The sequence below is a fragment of the Panulirus ornatus genome, chromosome 5, assembly GCF_036320965.1.
Source record: "Panulirus ornatus isolate Po-2019 chromosome 5, ASM3632096v1, whole genome shotgun sequence".
Taxonomy (NCBI): Eukaryota; Metazoa; Arthropoda; class Malacostraca; order Decapoda; family Palinuridae; genus Panulirus; species Panulirus ornatus.
In genome coordinates, this window is record NC_092228.1 from 11,543,320 (window position 1) to 11,559,620 (window position 16,301).

Sequence of the window (16,301 nt, forward strand, 5' to 3'; positions counted from 1 at the left end):
GATGGGAATGAATAAGGGCAGACAGTGTGAATTGTGTGCATGGGTATATATGTTGTGTCTGTGTGTGTATATACATGTGTACATTGAGATGTATAGGTATGTATATTTGCGTGGGTGGACGTGTATGTATATACAGGTGTATGGGGGTGGGTTGGGCCATTCCTTTCATCTGTTTCCTTGCGCTAACTCGCAAACGCGGGAGACAGCGACAAAGCAAAATAATAATAATAATAATCCTTTCCTTTCATACTATTCGCCATTTCCCACGTCAGTGAGGTAGTGTTAAGAACAAAGGACTGGGCCTTTGAGGGAATATCCTTACCTGGCCCCCTTCTCTGTTCCTTCTTTTGGAAAATTATATATATCCTCTGTCAATCTCTCATCTCATTCTCCCCATAGGTCCAAACCATTTCAACACACCCTCTTCTGCTCTCTCAACTACACTTTTTATTTCCACAAATCTATCTTACTCTTTCATTACTTAATCAAACCAACTCACACCACATACTGTCTTCAAACATTTCACTTCCAACACATCCATCCTCCTCCATACAACCCTATCAACAGCCCATGCCTCACAACCATATAATATTGTTGGAACTACTACTCCTTCAAATGTACCCATTTTTAATGTTCTCTCCTTCCACACATTCCTCATCACTTCCAAAACCTTTGCTCCCTCCCCCACCCTTTCAAAGTAACAGATCTTGGGATATTAAAAAATAAAAAAATAAACTGGATAACATTCTCATACTGCACGTTCCTAATACTACCATCCTTCTTACAAATCTGATAAGTCAAAAGCAGGAGGTGTACAGCATCACTAACATAATCTGGCTAATCACCTACTGCTCTTTTAAGAAGACTTTATTTCTCAAAAAATCAATATCTATTCCAGTAACTGTGTTCACAAAATACATGTATGTTTAAATCCTTGAACACTGTAAATAAAATCTGATTTGAAACACCATATTTTAGGCAATTAATGCTTATGGTGCATCTTACCTTGTCTCTTGATCTGATCAAGAATCATATCAATGACAATGAAGGTTCCTGTGCGCCCGATACCCGCTGAGCAATGGACAACCACAGGTCCAGCTGATGGTATGTCTTCTTGTCGCTTGTTAACATCATGGAGGAAATTCAGAACACACCCAGGATCGGACGGAACACCATGATCAGGCCAGGCCTTGATAAAGGAGAAAAAAAGAGGTATATTTACAGAAAACATCAAATAACCACACACTGTATCTAGTAGAATTCACAAACCTTGATAATACGACACAAAAAAAAACAAATTGAATTCTGTATGGTCACTGAAATTGCAAAAATTAAGTTTAGCTTTACAGTGCTAGCCTGCTTAGTACACTGCTAAATGTAGTACAACCCCTGAGACATTCATGCAGAAAATAGTCGACAGAAAAGATGCGTACAAGAGAAAGGAAATCTTTCTTTACAAATGACTGCATAAAAAAAAGGTAAAGATATGTATTCAGAAGAGTAAAGACAATCTATTTTGATGCAGAAGGCATTACAACTGACTGTGTAAAGTCAGTTCCAAAAGAAGCCCCAACATCCTGTAAAATGAGGTTAGTGAGCTCATCTAACTTAAAAGGATTAAAATGAGATGAAAATGGCCAGGTTATCTTTTCTTTATCCAACTCTCATGAAATTCATTATTGGCAAGCACTGTCCAGAAACTCCATTCCAAACTGCATCAAATATGCAACAATAAATTTTTATGAAAAGAAAGATCAGCATTCAAAAGTACCAGAAAATTCACAGAAAGTTATAGTACTACCTTTTTGTTGGCTTTGTCCCATATTAAGACAGTGCCTTTAGAAGTGTGAATGATGTGTTTGTCATCTTTTGATAACACAGGAAGATATGGAAAGGAAGTTTCTTTTTCTATCGAGTTTGTTTTCTTACTGTCCTTTCGCTTCATACCCAGGCACAATGATGGTGGTAAAAAACATATATATATATATATATATATATATATATATTTAGGTATATTACACCTTTCCCACTATAATTCACTAAAGGAAACTGTCTGGCAAGAGTCGGGAGGATATTGAAGGATTGGCTACTTTCTTTATATATACTGAAAGCTTTATTCTTACTTCATGTATACTTTTATCTCGTTATCAGGCACAGGACTGTTGGTGAATAACATGAATATATATCCGAATATTGCACCTTTCACACCACATATATGACACATCAAGTGGTTGGTATGCATTGGGAGGACGGTGGAGGCAAATGCAAGAGTCAGGAGGGAAGGGGATGTACGATTTTTTTCTTTTCTTTTTAGGCATCATTTACTTGCTGATAACAAAACTCTAGTAGCAGATTCAAGTCAGAAACTGAAGAAGATGGTGTCCGAGTTTGGGAGTGTGTGCGAGAGGAGAGAGCAGAGATTAAAATTTAATAAAAACAAGATTATTAAGCTTAGAAGAGCAAAGAGATAAGTTAGGGTGTAAGTATGAATGGAGAAAACTTGGAGGAAGGGAAGTGTTTTAGATGCCTAAGAGAGGACAAGACAGTGAATGGGAAGGGAGTGTTTTAGATGCCTAAGAGAGGACAAGACAGTGAATGGAAACATGGAAACTGAAGCGAGTCATACAGTGGGGGAGGTAGTGAAGGTCATGAAAGCACTGAGGCATATGTAGAAAGGGGGATCACTATCTGGGAGGCAAAGACAGGCAATCTTTGTTTGTCTGAAGGTTTAGTAGTCCCAGCAGTATTGTATGGATGTGAGACAAGGGCTATATATAAGAATACATGGATGAGGGTGAATGTGGACATGGAATGCTTAATGACAATGTGTTTTGTGTGAGTGTGTGTGTGTGTTTGGGGGAGGTAGACTGAGTAAGAAATGAATGGGTAAGAGGGAGCTAAGGTAATAAGATACAGATGAAGAAGGTTCCCTTTAAATGGTTTGGACACAGGAAGAGGATGGGTGAGGAGAGGTTGATAAAGGGGATAAAAGCATCTCTAGAGGAGTGGAAAAGGAGAGGAGGGAGACCAAATTGGAGATGGAAGGATGGAGCAAATCAGTTCTGAATGCTCAGGGCCTGAACATGCAGGACAGGTGTAAGATGTGCAGAAGATAGAGTGAACTGGAGTAATGTGGACAACAGGGGGTGACGTGCTGTCAATGGATAAAACGAGGGCATTTGGAGCAGCTGGGAGAAACCACAAAAAGGTCTGTCGGGCCTGGTAGTGGATTGGGGACTATGGTTTCAATACACTATACATGACAGCTTGAGAATGGATGCAAGTGAATAAGGCCATTTATCATCTGTTTCTGGAGCTACTCTGCTAATGTGGGTAACAGCAAACAAGTATGAAATTCAGAAGGTTGGTTTTTCACAGATTCTTTTTTTTAAAGGCCTCTTTTCAGAGGAAATCCCTTGTGAAAAGTGAGGGAAGAGTGTAACCTAAGTCTTACCATAAAGATCTACATTTTCATTTGGCTACTACACAAATTAAGTATTTCAGTATCAGAGAGAAACGTTATATTACCGAAATGAAGGGAGTTACAATAATAAATCAGAGGAATGAAGAAATTAGCGAGAGAGTGCAAAAGAAAAAAGTGAGAAGCAGCAACAAAAGATATTAACTGGTATATTAAGCAAAAGGGGATAGGGAGAAAGAATACTTCCCACGTATTCCCTGCATGTCGCAGAAGGTTACTAAAAGGGGAGGGAGCAGGGGGCTGGAAATCCTCCCCTCCCATTTTTTTTACATTTTCAAAAAAAAAAAGGAACAGAGACAGTGAGGATATTCCTTCTAAGGCTCAGTCCTCTGTTCTTATCGCTACCTTGCTAACGCAGGAAATGGCGCATATGCATGAAAAAAAATTAGGCAAAAGGCATGGAAAACTGTACACTACTTGTTTCATGAATAAAGAGTGATAAGAAACATAATCTCTTCAGTGTGTTATGAAAAATGGCATAACAATGCATCTTTTCCAGGTGACTGTGAAACCAATAAATAAAATTTGCAATAATTTTTCCAAGTAACCCTTTAATACCGGGAGTCTTCATTTGCAGACTTACCCAATATCTTATTGTCTGTATGGCTGCTAAGTGTTGCCTTGGTCACCATAGGTGCTTATTTCAGAGACTAACACTCTCTGGTAGCAATTCTGAAGTGTAAATATACATGTAAATAAATGTAAATGTGTAAATATATGTATAGAGAGGTAATCAGTAATCATAAACAGTGATGTGTCATTTAGTGAGTTTGTATTATGAGGCTTACCCCCACTGCATCATCCTCCAATGCCTTTCCTGGATGATTTACACAATAACTTCAGGACTATGCCATAGCCGTAAAGTTTATGTTACCTCACCTGTTTGTGCATGTCCCCTATGTTCACGTGTATTTTTTTCATAAATTGTGTTGTGTCAATTTTGCTTGTCTCCCCCCACTCCCTCCAAACTCAATCTTCCAACCTTCTCAGCAACCTTACAATTGTTTCTGCAGTGTAATCTGCACATTAACTTTAGTGCTATACCATGACCACATAAGTTATGCTACCTCACTTATTCCTACATATCTTTTACATGCATTTCTTTCATTTCATAATGGGAAACAGAAAATTTCAAGACATTATTTACTGACCAAACTGTAATTTCAAAATTGCAGATCACCCACCTCACAAGGGTTAAACTACTGACTTACAGTAAAATGATAATGGAAAATTTTCCTTTCTGGCAGGTCATCTTTAACAACAAGAAATTCTCGCAATATGTAGTCGTTGTTTGAGCTCTCAGAAATGTTGCGAACTGTGATTCGTCCATATTCCTTACTGGAACCTTCATCGGGCCAGTAACGCCCACATTTATTCTGAAAGATTAGAGGAATACTTACAATTAAAACAAAATAAAAGATATGCATCAAAAGTAACTGCATTAGGCAGATAAAATAAATAATTGAAAAATAAAAAAAATCTAAATGATATGCTCCAGTTCTGATATATTTCCAGCCATTTTCATCAAAACTATTACCTTTAACACTGTTCCATGTTACCCATGGTGAATCTTGCATCGAAATCCTCTCAATTCATTCATATACACCTGTATCATATGTCTAGTGTGCTAAACTGAAGAAAGACATCCACATGACTAAAGAAAAAGTACAACTACATTACTCTGCACATCATACTCATTCATATGTCAAGACTTTCATCTCCAGTCACATCCCCACCCTAAAACACAAAATGCCTTCACTCCATACAATGAAAAAAATAATAGCTATGGAATCCTTATCTCAAATAGCAGATCAAGCACTCAGAGCCACTTAGTTAACATACACATCATACTTCCAAAGTGAAAAAATTAACCTGCACTTTACAGTGATTTATATAGTAAGACTAACATCTTCACTCACATCTCCACCAAAATACACAAAATGCCTCCATCACACACAAAAAATAATTTCTCTGCCATCCTGAACTAAAATACTCAACCATAAACATTCAGTTCATGTGTCTGGTTATCTCTTTTGCAATTCATCTCCCACTGCACTTTCAATTAAATTACTAAATATCTTCTCTGTCTATTACCGGCCATCCATCCTAAATGGCTAATGCATCTTAACTCTCTTAAAGAATTCATATTCGTTTAGTGTGTGATCATACTTTATCCTCTTGGAGGTTTTAGTGTATAATCAAACTTAGCCTCTTTAAGTTTTCATACATATTCAGCAAATCAATTATAGCATGTAACTTTTATACTTGGCTTTATCATATACTGCTGGCCTTCATCTAAAAAGTCAAAAATTTCATAAAACATTTTTCACAACACAGCCTCATATAGAAACAGTTATTTTCCTTATAAATCTATTCAAAACAATTCTAAACAAACTTTTCAGGATCACCATGATACAAAAGTGGTACTTCTACCCATGGAAAAAGCATCTTGTTGAAAAAATATACTCATTTGTATGAAGTACTTGAATTGGACACCAAGCAACTGGGATAAACACCTAGCTCAATACCCTAAGAGAGTTCAAAAGGAATCTTTCAAATTATTTCCATGCAATGGAAATAATTTACACCTTTATTCTTTTCTTAATTCATTCTCCTATCTTCAACATAACTATGGGTATCATCCATCTTCGCTGTTCTTTTGGTGGACTTTAGAAAATAAAGGGATCACATCTGTTCATTAAAGCTTGAACAATTACCCCATCATGTCAGCTTGCTGCACACATATTCAAATTCTTCCTATTGATCAAAATGGCAATAATCTCAACTGAGCTTTAGTAGTACTATCTATGGTACACTGATCATCACTCCAATATAGCTACATTCATTTACATCTAATATTCTCCACTGAAAATGACATTCCCATGACTGTCACCTCTTTAAAAAACAAGACCAGTATCACGCACAGATGTGAGAGGTGGCAGACAAATTCTTTTTTTACAAACTGTGTAAATCAACATGGAAAGCCTCTGTTTTTATGAGTTAATTCAAGTTTACGCACTTTGGTCTTAATTTTTTTTTTTTAAGACTAAGAACTTGAAATCTGGCATCTAAGAAAATCATGGTTATTCACAAAGCTGAGCATCAATGTTATAAATTTCCTATCCAAAAGTATCTGTGATACATATCCATCAATGAATGCAAGTACAACGTTGGTACCCCTTTATAAAAAGTTGTAACAAAACAGGCCAAATTGTTCAAGAGCAGCTGTAAGTCTTGATGGTGACCCCTACTTAGAGTAGCTTTCAAATGCAGCTAAAGAAACATCTGTAGCCTTGATCCAACAATAATGAAATCAGCAGTAAAGGTGGAATTTCACATCAAAGTGTTGTGACCAACATCCCTGAGCATCTGGGCATGTTTAAGGATATGAAGACTGGTGCTCATAAATTTCAATATTCTCAAGATTGACACACAAATGGATTGCCTTAAGTATGAGCGGCTCGAATCACTTGAAATGCATGAAGCCAATCCAGTCAATCAGCTTTCCGCATCTGAATCCATCACTGGTATCCTAGGGTGATGGTGGATTCCATGCAAAAGTAAGAAATTTCTCTGACCCCCAATAAGTTCCAAACGTAAGCCCGAGATGGCAAAAGCACAGCCTTATCTGTTGTACGGAAGGAATTTTGCTGACTGACTATTATGCATATAGTTTTGAACTCACACCCTTACACTCTTTAGAACAGTCCCACAGCCCATGCTTTACATACATGTAAAAAAAGTATTGTTTTTGTACTGTGAAAATACTAATGTGCCAACTGGAAATGAGCTATATCCAAAACCATGAAAAGTTATAATTCTAAACCAATAGCTATTTTGTAAGTGAGAAGAATGTACCAAGTATGCCAAATAAAATCTGAGCTTTGTCTTACCTTTCCTCGCTCCACTTCTTTAGTTGTCATAACAATCACTCTTGTATTCTCTTGCCAAACCATCCACCAAAAGTCTGCACAAGTGGATGGAAGGCAGCCTTGTGTTGCTATGTATGTCTTGGCTTCAATTCCAACATCCTCTTCACTCTGGGAACAAGAATTCCTATGAATACCTTGTAACATCTACATGAAGCAAATTCAACTCCTGAATACGGCAAAATTCTCAGTTCACACTATCAAAAGTGAAGCCCTTGTGTGTTCAACTAAGGGAAGACTTGAGAATCTGATGGCAAAGTCGCACAACACTTTGGTAAAGCTGTATGGAAATGACCATTAAAAAAATGTGGTTAATAATGAAATGATATGAATACCCTTACCATGTAATTCTTTCCCAAAGTGCAACTCAGATAAATATCCAATATGGTTTAAGTCAAGGACTGAGAAGACATGATTTGGGATGTTTTTAATGTCATATATAGAAACATAATTTAGTTCTGTCTATTGGGGAGAAAAATAAATGGGTAATCCTGACAAACTGTATCAAAATATGACATTACATATGACTACAATCTAACTTTGGGATGTATATAAGAACTTATGTACAAATAAGTAATAAATAATCTTCAAATGTGAGCAAAGTATTGATAAAATGAGTGATCTCATTATATGTGCACACTTTCCTATTCATAAACAAGTTCTTGTACTGTATAAGAGGGAGTCCTACTCTTTTTTTAAGCTCTAGTCATGAACAAGTCCACATCAGGGCCGGGCCTAAACTGAAATACACTGAGGTTAATAAAAGGGAAGAAGTGACAAGGGAAAGCATTTACAAATTTTGGAAGAAGAGAATAAACCTGCTCTTTAAAATGTGCCAGGTCATAGTTATTGGGAAAGACATGAGAGGGAAGCGAGTTCCAAAGCTTCCAGGTGTAGGGAAAATGATGTTATCAAAACAGCCCACTCTCAAGTTGGCAACAGCCATTCAATACACATGTGATGCAGCAGCATGTCATGTACTGTGTGGTGTTGCTAGTGGAGGGGACACACAAGCATCCCACTCTTGGGAGCGAAAACCAAAGAAATATCTATAGAGAGGTAAAGTGATCCTACATTGCAGCATAGGGAAAGTTTATCAAGGTCTGAAGTTAGACTGAGAGAGTTTATAAATTGGACAACTTTTGACTCAACTCTATCAGGTAAGGATGCAGATCTGGAGCCACCATAGACATGAAAGCAGCACTCCATACAAGGTCATATCAATTCTTTGTACAAAAGGAGCAACAGTTCTGAAGAAAAGAAATTTTGACATCTAAACAGACCCCCCCAGTTTCTTGGAGGTACAGTTCTATTTCTATAATGTAGGGTTCCTGGAGTAAATAATCTATTTACAACCCTATGGTTCTAGAAGATACAGAAGAAGGAGCAAAGCAAGAACCTTTTCTTGAACACTCAGTTTCTTAGTAAAAAGTTTCATCAGGAACTAGTAACAATAGTAAGATTCCATTAACCACTGAGAAGAGCTGCTGGGAATCATGCTTGTCTAATATCCCAGTAACTTAACATCATGTGACAAAAAAAATGGATGAAATTCCACTGGTATGAGAAAGTTTACAAGCATATGATAAATAAACAAGGGATAACAGGTAATGACATATAAAACATAATGAAATTACCTAGGTCATTGGCCTGAGGAACAATAAACTCATCACAGTTAAAAAACCCAAAAATTGCTAATCTTATTTGGAGAGGACATTAATAAGTGGTAGAGGATGTGTGGATCAGGTGTTTGCTTTGAAGAATGTATGTGAGAAATAATTAGAAAAGCAAATGGATTTGTATGTAGCATTTATGGATCTGGAGAAGGCATATGATAGAGTTGATAGAGATGCTCTGTGGAAGGTATTAAGAATATATGGTGTGGGAGGCAAGTTGTTAGAAGCAGTGAAAAGTTTTTATCGAGGATGTAAGGCATGTGTACGTGTAGGAAGAGAGGAAAGTGATTGGTTCTCAGTGAATGTAGGTTTGCGGCAGGGGTGTGTGATGTCTCCATGGTTGTTTAATTTGTTTATGGATGGGGTTGTTAGGGAGGTAAATGCAAGAGTCCTGGAAAGAGGGGCAAGTATGAAGTCTGTTGGGGATGAGAGAGCTTGGGAAGTGAGTCAGTTGTTGTTCGCTGATGATACAGCGCTGGTGGCTGATTCATGTGAGAAACTGCAGAAGCTGGTGACTGAGTTTGGTAAAGTGTGTGGAAGAAGAAAGTTAAGAGTAAATGTGAATAAGAGCAAGGTTATTAGGTACAGTAGGGGTGAGGGTCAAGTCAATTGGGAGGTGAGTTTGAATGGAGAAAAACTGGAGGAAGTGAAGTGTTTTAGATATCTGGGAGTGGATCTGTCAGCGGATGGAACCATGGAAGCGGAAGTGGATCATAGGGTGGGGGAGGGGGCGAAAATTTTGGGAGCCTTGAAAAATGTGTGGAAGTCGAGAACATTATCTCGGAAAGCAAAAATGGGTATGTTTGAAGGAATAGTGGTTCCAACAATGTTGTATGGTTGCGAGGCGTGGGCTATGGATAGAGATGTGCGCAGGAGGATGGATGTGCTGGAAATGAGATGTTTGAGGACAATGTGTGGTGTGAGGTGGTTTGATCGAGTAAGTAACGTAAGGGTAAGAGAGATGTGTGGAAATAAAAAGAGTGTGGTTGGGAGAGCAGAAGAGGGTGTTTTGAAGTGGTTTGGGCACATGGAGAGAATGAGTGAGGAAAGATTGACCAAGAGGATATATGTGTCGGAGGTGGAGGGAACGAGGAGAAGGGGGAGACCAAATTGGAGGTGGAAAGATGGAGTGAAAAAGATTTTGTGTGATCGGGGCCTGAACATGCAGGAGGGTGAAAGGAGGGCAAGGAATAGAGTGAATTGGAGCGATGTGGTATACAGGGGTTGACGTGCTGTCGGTGGATTGAATCAGGGCATGTGAAGCGTCTGGGGTAAACCATGGAAAGCTGTGTAGGTATGTATATTTGCGTGTGTGGACGTGTGTATGTACATGTGTATGGGGGGGGGGTTGGGCCATTTTCTTTCGTCTGTTTCCCTGCGCTACCTCGCAAACGCGGGAGACAGCGACAAAGTATAAAAAAAAAAAAAAAAAAAAAAAAAAAAAAAAAAAAAAATTAATAAGTGCTGTTTCCAAAAACATGCCTGTAGGAAACTAACAGTAAATGAGATCTGTGAAGCTTTATGAAAAATGTCTAAATTATGGTTTCTGAATTAGTTATGGCAAAGACAGATGATTGTAGAGGGCATTTTATGCAAAACAACAGTGCACTACATGAGATAGGAGTTATCATACTGTAACTATCTACTGGCATCTCTATCAACTCTATCATATGCCTTCTCCAGATCCATAAATGCTACATACAAATCCATTTGCTTTTCTAAGTATTTCTCACATACATTCTTCAAAGCAAACACCTGATCCACACATCCTCTACCACTTCTGAAACCACACTGCTCTTCCCCAATCTGATGCTCTGTACATGCCTTCACCCTCTCAAATCAATACCCTCCCATATAATTTACCAGGAATATTCAACAAACTTATACCTCTGTAATAGTGGTTCCAACAATGTTGTATGGTTGCGAGGCGTGGGCTATGGATAGAGTTGTGCGCAGGAGGGTGGATGTGCTGGAAATGAGATGTTTGAGGACAATGTGTGGTGTGAGGTGGTTTGATCGAGTAAGCAATGTAAGGGTAAGAGAGATGTGTGGAAATAAAAAGAGCGTGGTTGAGAGAGCAGAAGAGGGTGTTTTGAAATGGTTTGGGCACATGGAGAGAATGAGTGAGGAAAGATTGACCAAGAGGATATATGTGTTGGAGGTGGAGGGAACGAGGAGAAGTGGGAGACCAAATTGGAGGTGGAAAGATGGAGTGAAAAAGATTTTGAGTGATCGGGGCCTGAACATGCAGGAGGGTGAAAGGCGGGCAAGGAATAAGAGTGAATTGGATCGATGTGGTATACTGGGGTTGACGTGCTGTCAGTGGATTGAATCAGGGCATGTGAAGCGTCTGGGGTAAACCATGGAAAGTTCTGTGGGGCCTGGATGTGGAAAGGGAGCTGTGGTTTCGGGCATTATTGTATGACAGCTAGAGACTGAGTGTGAACGAATGAGGCTTTTGTTGTCTTTTCCTAGCGCTACCCCGCACACATGAGGGGGGAGGGGGATGGTATTCCATGTGTGGCGAGGTGGCGATGGGAATGAATAAAGGCAGACAGTGTGAATTGTGTGCATGGGTATATATGTATGTGTCTGTGTGTGTATATATATGTGTACATTGAGATGTATAGTTATGTATATTTGCGTGTGTGGACGTGTGTGTATATGCATGTGTATGGGGGTGGGTTGGGCCATTTCTTTCTTCTGTTTCCTTGCGCTACCTCGCAAACGCGGGAGACAGCGACAAAGCAAAATAAATATAAAAATAAATAACTATCTACCGGAATATTCCAATTAAAAACCTGAGAATAAAACTGGTAAATGTCTGTAGAGTATTATGGGAATAACATGAAAGAAAGGGCCAATGCTTCCCCCTGGAACTCAAATGGTTAATCATCTAAGACTTCAAAGAGGTTATGAAGGTCCTCTGTGAATCTTATATTTCTTATACAACCAACTCTGTACGGCAGTTTTTTTTGAGTGTCACATGATGTCATACAAAAAGCATCAAAAAATGAAATAAAATCTAACAACCAAAGACAGTGCTTACCGTGATGAGATTGGCATTGATATAATCAGACCCAGGTATGCCTGGGTCTGTATCTCGAAGTATGACGCGTGTGTGATCAAATGGCAAAATATTCTTATACCGATTCTTATTGCGATTTTCTGGCTTCTGTCCTTCCTTGCGGGAGTATAACTGCTTACATTCCTGTTGTTGCAGGGATTCAAATTCCTCCCAGAATCCAGCCTTCCCCATCGTAGGTCCCTGATGCTCCTTCTGTAATGACGGGTCAAAACTTGTTTGGCGTTGACGCTACATGACCCGTCACCAAATAAATAATTATGCTACAGTATACAGAAAATCGGTTAGTGGGCAAAATTTCATTATCCTACTCAATGAAGGGGTTACTTGTAATCTGCATTAATATACACCTTATAACATCATTTAAGATTTTCTAAATTTCAATCACAGGAAGTGAAAGTTAATGTACTTCTTTATTCACAGGAAGAACAAGTTAATGTGTGTCTTCACCACATTATCCCTTGACAGCAAATTCTTAAACTGCCAGACTCACCGACAACTCTCGCACCCTACTATCAATGCCTCGTGCATTAATCCTGGTTGCATTGAAGGGCATTTTCAGAGGAACAACTGTGCCAGACTGTTCCACCATAGGATTCCTTCGGTAATGTTCAACCAACTCACTAAGAGTATCAAACTTTCTTCCACCCCCGACATCATATTTATTATCCTGCCAAAAGAATGGTTGGTTAGAAAAACAGGAAGAAATATCAATAACAAGCAATATATGAATCATCTACACAATTATGATTTCCACTGCAATCCTTACCCATAAATCAGAGCAATCTACAGGTAAGAAAGTATCAGAGCTACATGGCTTGGGTCACTGGATTCCAGTGGAATACATCCAGATGATATAACGTGATTTAGTGTAGTAATTTTTGTATATCATGAATTCCTAAATTACCTAAATTTTGGGTGTTTCCGCATCTCTAATGGATGGATCATTCTTCTTTTTTCCAGGGTTTCATATGATATTCTAAGCTTAGGGTCACTCCCTTCCAACTATTTTCAACATATCTGAAATCTGCTGAACTAAAGCTTTTTTCAGAAAGTGTCCAACTCATTTCCACCTCCTTATAAAGGGAACATTAAGCTAATTCTATTTCAAACGTTTAGCATTTTTTTCTCAATGGTATGTGACCAATTCATATTTGGAATGCATCTGCAGTTAAGCATTTCTCATTCCTATAGTGTTTTGGCATGCAGGAATGACTGCCAATGTAGCACAGACAGCTCACTACTTCTTTCCATTTTATACACTTACTGTTAATATCAAATATGATAACTAAATTCATATCCATGGTGTTGGGCATAATGCTATGGTTAATGTCCATGACTATCTGTAGTCCTATCAGAGGGTTATTTGAGTATAGTGTATTTATGACAGTAATGTTGAATACCATTTAAACTATATTTGTGAAAAAGATATTCAAAATATAATTTTTCTTTCCAATTCTGCTTTCTTTTGACTAAAAGACAGGTTGTTGCCTGTGACCTTGACGTTTTGCTTCTGGTCTTCAACAAACAATCAGATGTTAAACTTTTAGTAGTAATTATTGTGCACAAGTGTCTGATGGCATTTTAGTACACATGACTTTGTGAACATGACCTTTTAACCCTAACTTCAAAAGCTTAATCAGGTGCAGAGTCTTGTATGCAGTATCTATTGTACAAGTTTGGTCTACACCCAATCAAGAAATATCATGTGCAAAAGCATCTAGTCAGATTTAAGTACTCAAGAGCTTGTGCCTTTACCTTTGATTCCCTAATCTTGAAAACATAGGCTGCAGAGCTCTGTGTGAAGTATCCGAAAGTGCACACACACAAAAAACACTCATTATACGTAAGATTATAACATTATCAATATACTGTTATCTTCTTGACCACAAAAGACCATGACGGGTTTAGACTGTGTTACTAGTGAAAGCAGCACAATCTCTGAATCTGTGAGCAAGTTAACCTGAAATGTTTCTATACTAAAGCAAATATCATTCACTGTAATTCTTTTACCCATAACCATGATCTCATTCACTTGAGCATTAAGTTTAGAACAAATATATAGTTACACAAACTCACTCAAATAACATTCCTATCATTAATAAATACAAGAATTGCACATAAAAACTCAAGAGAAAAAATTCAGTGAAATTTTCGATACTCATGACTATGATAACACAAACTCACCACACATCTGATCATGACATGTGTAACCTTGTCATCAGTGCGCACAGACAATACATAGTCTCCTGGTTTACTCTGGGATTCACGTACTAAAAAACTACCATTCTTGCCCTTTTCCAGAATGAGTTTCTCTGCTTCTCGGCCAGAGAGATGACCATGGAACCATCTGAAAAAATCATTGTTGACAGTTTGTATGGATGATGATTTCTTAATATGAAGTCTTTGTTTCAAGAGGCTTGTAATCTTCAGATAAAAGAGAATTACAAATATTGCTCAAATTATCCAATTAAGACATTACAGTAAGAAGCTACATGTAAAGCTTTTGCGAATACATGGTTCAAACATTATGCACTTATATCTAAAACACACCTTTCAGTTGTGGGGTCTGCACAGTTGAGTGGATACTTCAATTCAATGACTTCTCCATTCTTTTCGCGCAGCTGACCCTGGTTTTCCATATAGTACTGGACCAATTCAGCTAATGTAGCAAACTTCTCTCCTCCATACAGGTCATAAAAATCACCCATATTCTGGATCTTTATATGAGTTACTTCACCATTGCGGCTAAAAAAATCAATACACAAACGATTACAATTAAATTCTTATCGTATCACAAGCTCACTCTCACCAGCATACCCTTCTCTCATTTTCATTGCACTAGGTGTCTTGTCACATAAAGTGGTATCCAACCCCTATGAATGTTATCTTACACATCTTTATCAAGCACAGCTCTACACACACATTCTGAAGGAATCTGATCAAATGATAATCAAAATCTCATTAATTAAATGATGACATCATATATTTATTTAATTATTTTGCTTTGTCGCTGTCTCCCACGTTAGCGAGGAAGCGCAAGGAAACAGAAGAAAGAATGGCCCAACCCGCCCACATACACATGTATATACACATACATGTCCACACACGCACAATATACATACCTATACATCACAATGTACACATATATATAAACACACACAGACATATACATATATACACATGTACATAATTCATACTGTCTGCCTTTATTTGTTCCCATCACCACCTCGCCACACATGGAATAACAACCCCCTCCCCCCTCATGTGTGCGAGGTAGCGCTAGGAAAAACACCAAAGGCCCCATTCGTTCACACTCAGTCTCTAGCTGTCATGTAATAATGCACCGAAACCACAGCTCCCTTTCCACATCCAGGCCCCACACACTTTGCATGGTTTACCCCAGACGCTTCACATGCCCTGGTTCAATCCATTGACAGCACGTCGACCCCGGTATACCACATCATTCCAATTCACTCTATTCCTTGCACGCCTTTCACCCTCCTGCATGTTCAGGCCCCGATCACACAAAATCTTTTTCACTCCATCTTTCCACCTCCAATTTGGTCTCCCACTTCTCCTTGTTCCCTCCACCTCTGACACATATATCCTCTTGGTCAATCTTTCCCCACTCATTCTCTCCATGTGACCAAACCATTTCAAAACATCCTCTTCTGCTCTCTCAACCACACTCTTTTTATTTCCACACATCTCTCTCACCCTTACATTACTTACTCGATCAAACCACCTCACACCACACATTGTCCTCAAACATCTCATTTCCAGCACATCCACCCTCCTGCGCACAACTCTATCCATAGCCCACGCCTCGCAACCATACAACATTGTTGGAACCACTATTCCTTCAAACATACCCATTTTTGTTTTCCGAGATAATGTTCTCGACTTTCACATATTCTTCAAGGCTCCCAGAATTTTCGCCCCCTCCCCCACCCTATGATTCACTTCCGCTTCCATGGTTTCATCCGCTGCCAGATCCACTCCCAGATATTTAAAACACTTCACTTCCTCCAGCTTTTCTCCATTCAAACTTACCTCCCAATTGACTTGACCCTCAACCCTACTGTACCTAATAACCTTGCTCTTATTCACATTTACTCTTAAGTTTC

At 38.5% G+C, this 16,301-nt stretch overlaps 1 protein-coding gene across 12 annotated transcripts in view; it reads right to left on the reverse strand.

The window, feature by feature from the left end:
• LOC139748346 (tyrosine-protein phosphatase non-receptor type 11-like) overlaps window positions 1-16,301 on the reverse strand; it is a 131,796-nt gene that overhangs the window by 22,728 nt on the left and 92,767 nt on the right. For 11 of the 12 annotated variants that reach the window (XM_071661487.1, XM_071661453.1, XM_071661470.1 and 8 more), the window contains 7 exons: window positions 14,725-14,919; window positions 14,359-14,521; window positions 12,665-12,841; window positions 12,136-12,402; window positions 7,375-7,521; window positions 4,693-4,857; window positions 1,006-1,189 (listed from right to left, as the gene is read on the reverse strand). In XM_071661487.1, coding sequence (XP_071517588.1) covers window positions 1,006-1,189; window positions 4,693-4,857; window positions 7,375-7,521; window positions 12,136-12,402; window positions 12,665-12,841; window positions 14,359-14,521; window positions 14,725-14,919 — 1,298 coding nt within the window. The remainder of the gene's footprint in view (window positions 1-1,005; window positions 1,190-4,692; window positions 4,858-7,374; window positions 7,522-12,135; window positions 12,403-12,664; window positions 12,842-14,358; window positions 14,522-14,724; window positions 14,920-16,301) is intronic. The other variant, XM_071661441.1, reaches the window with a different exon arrangement.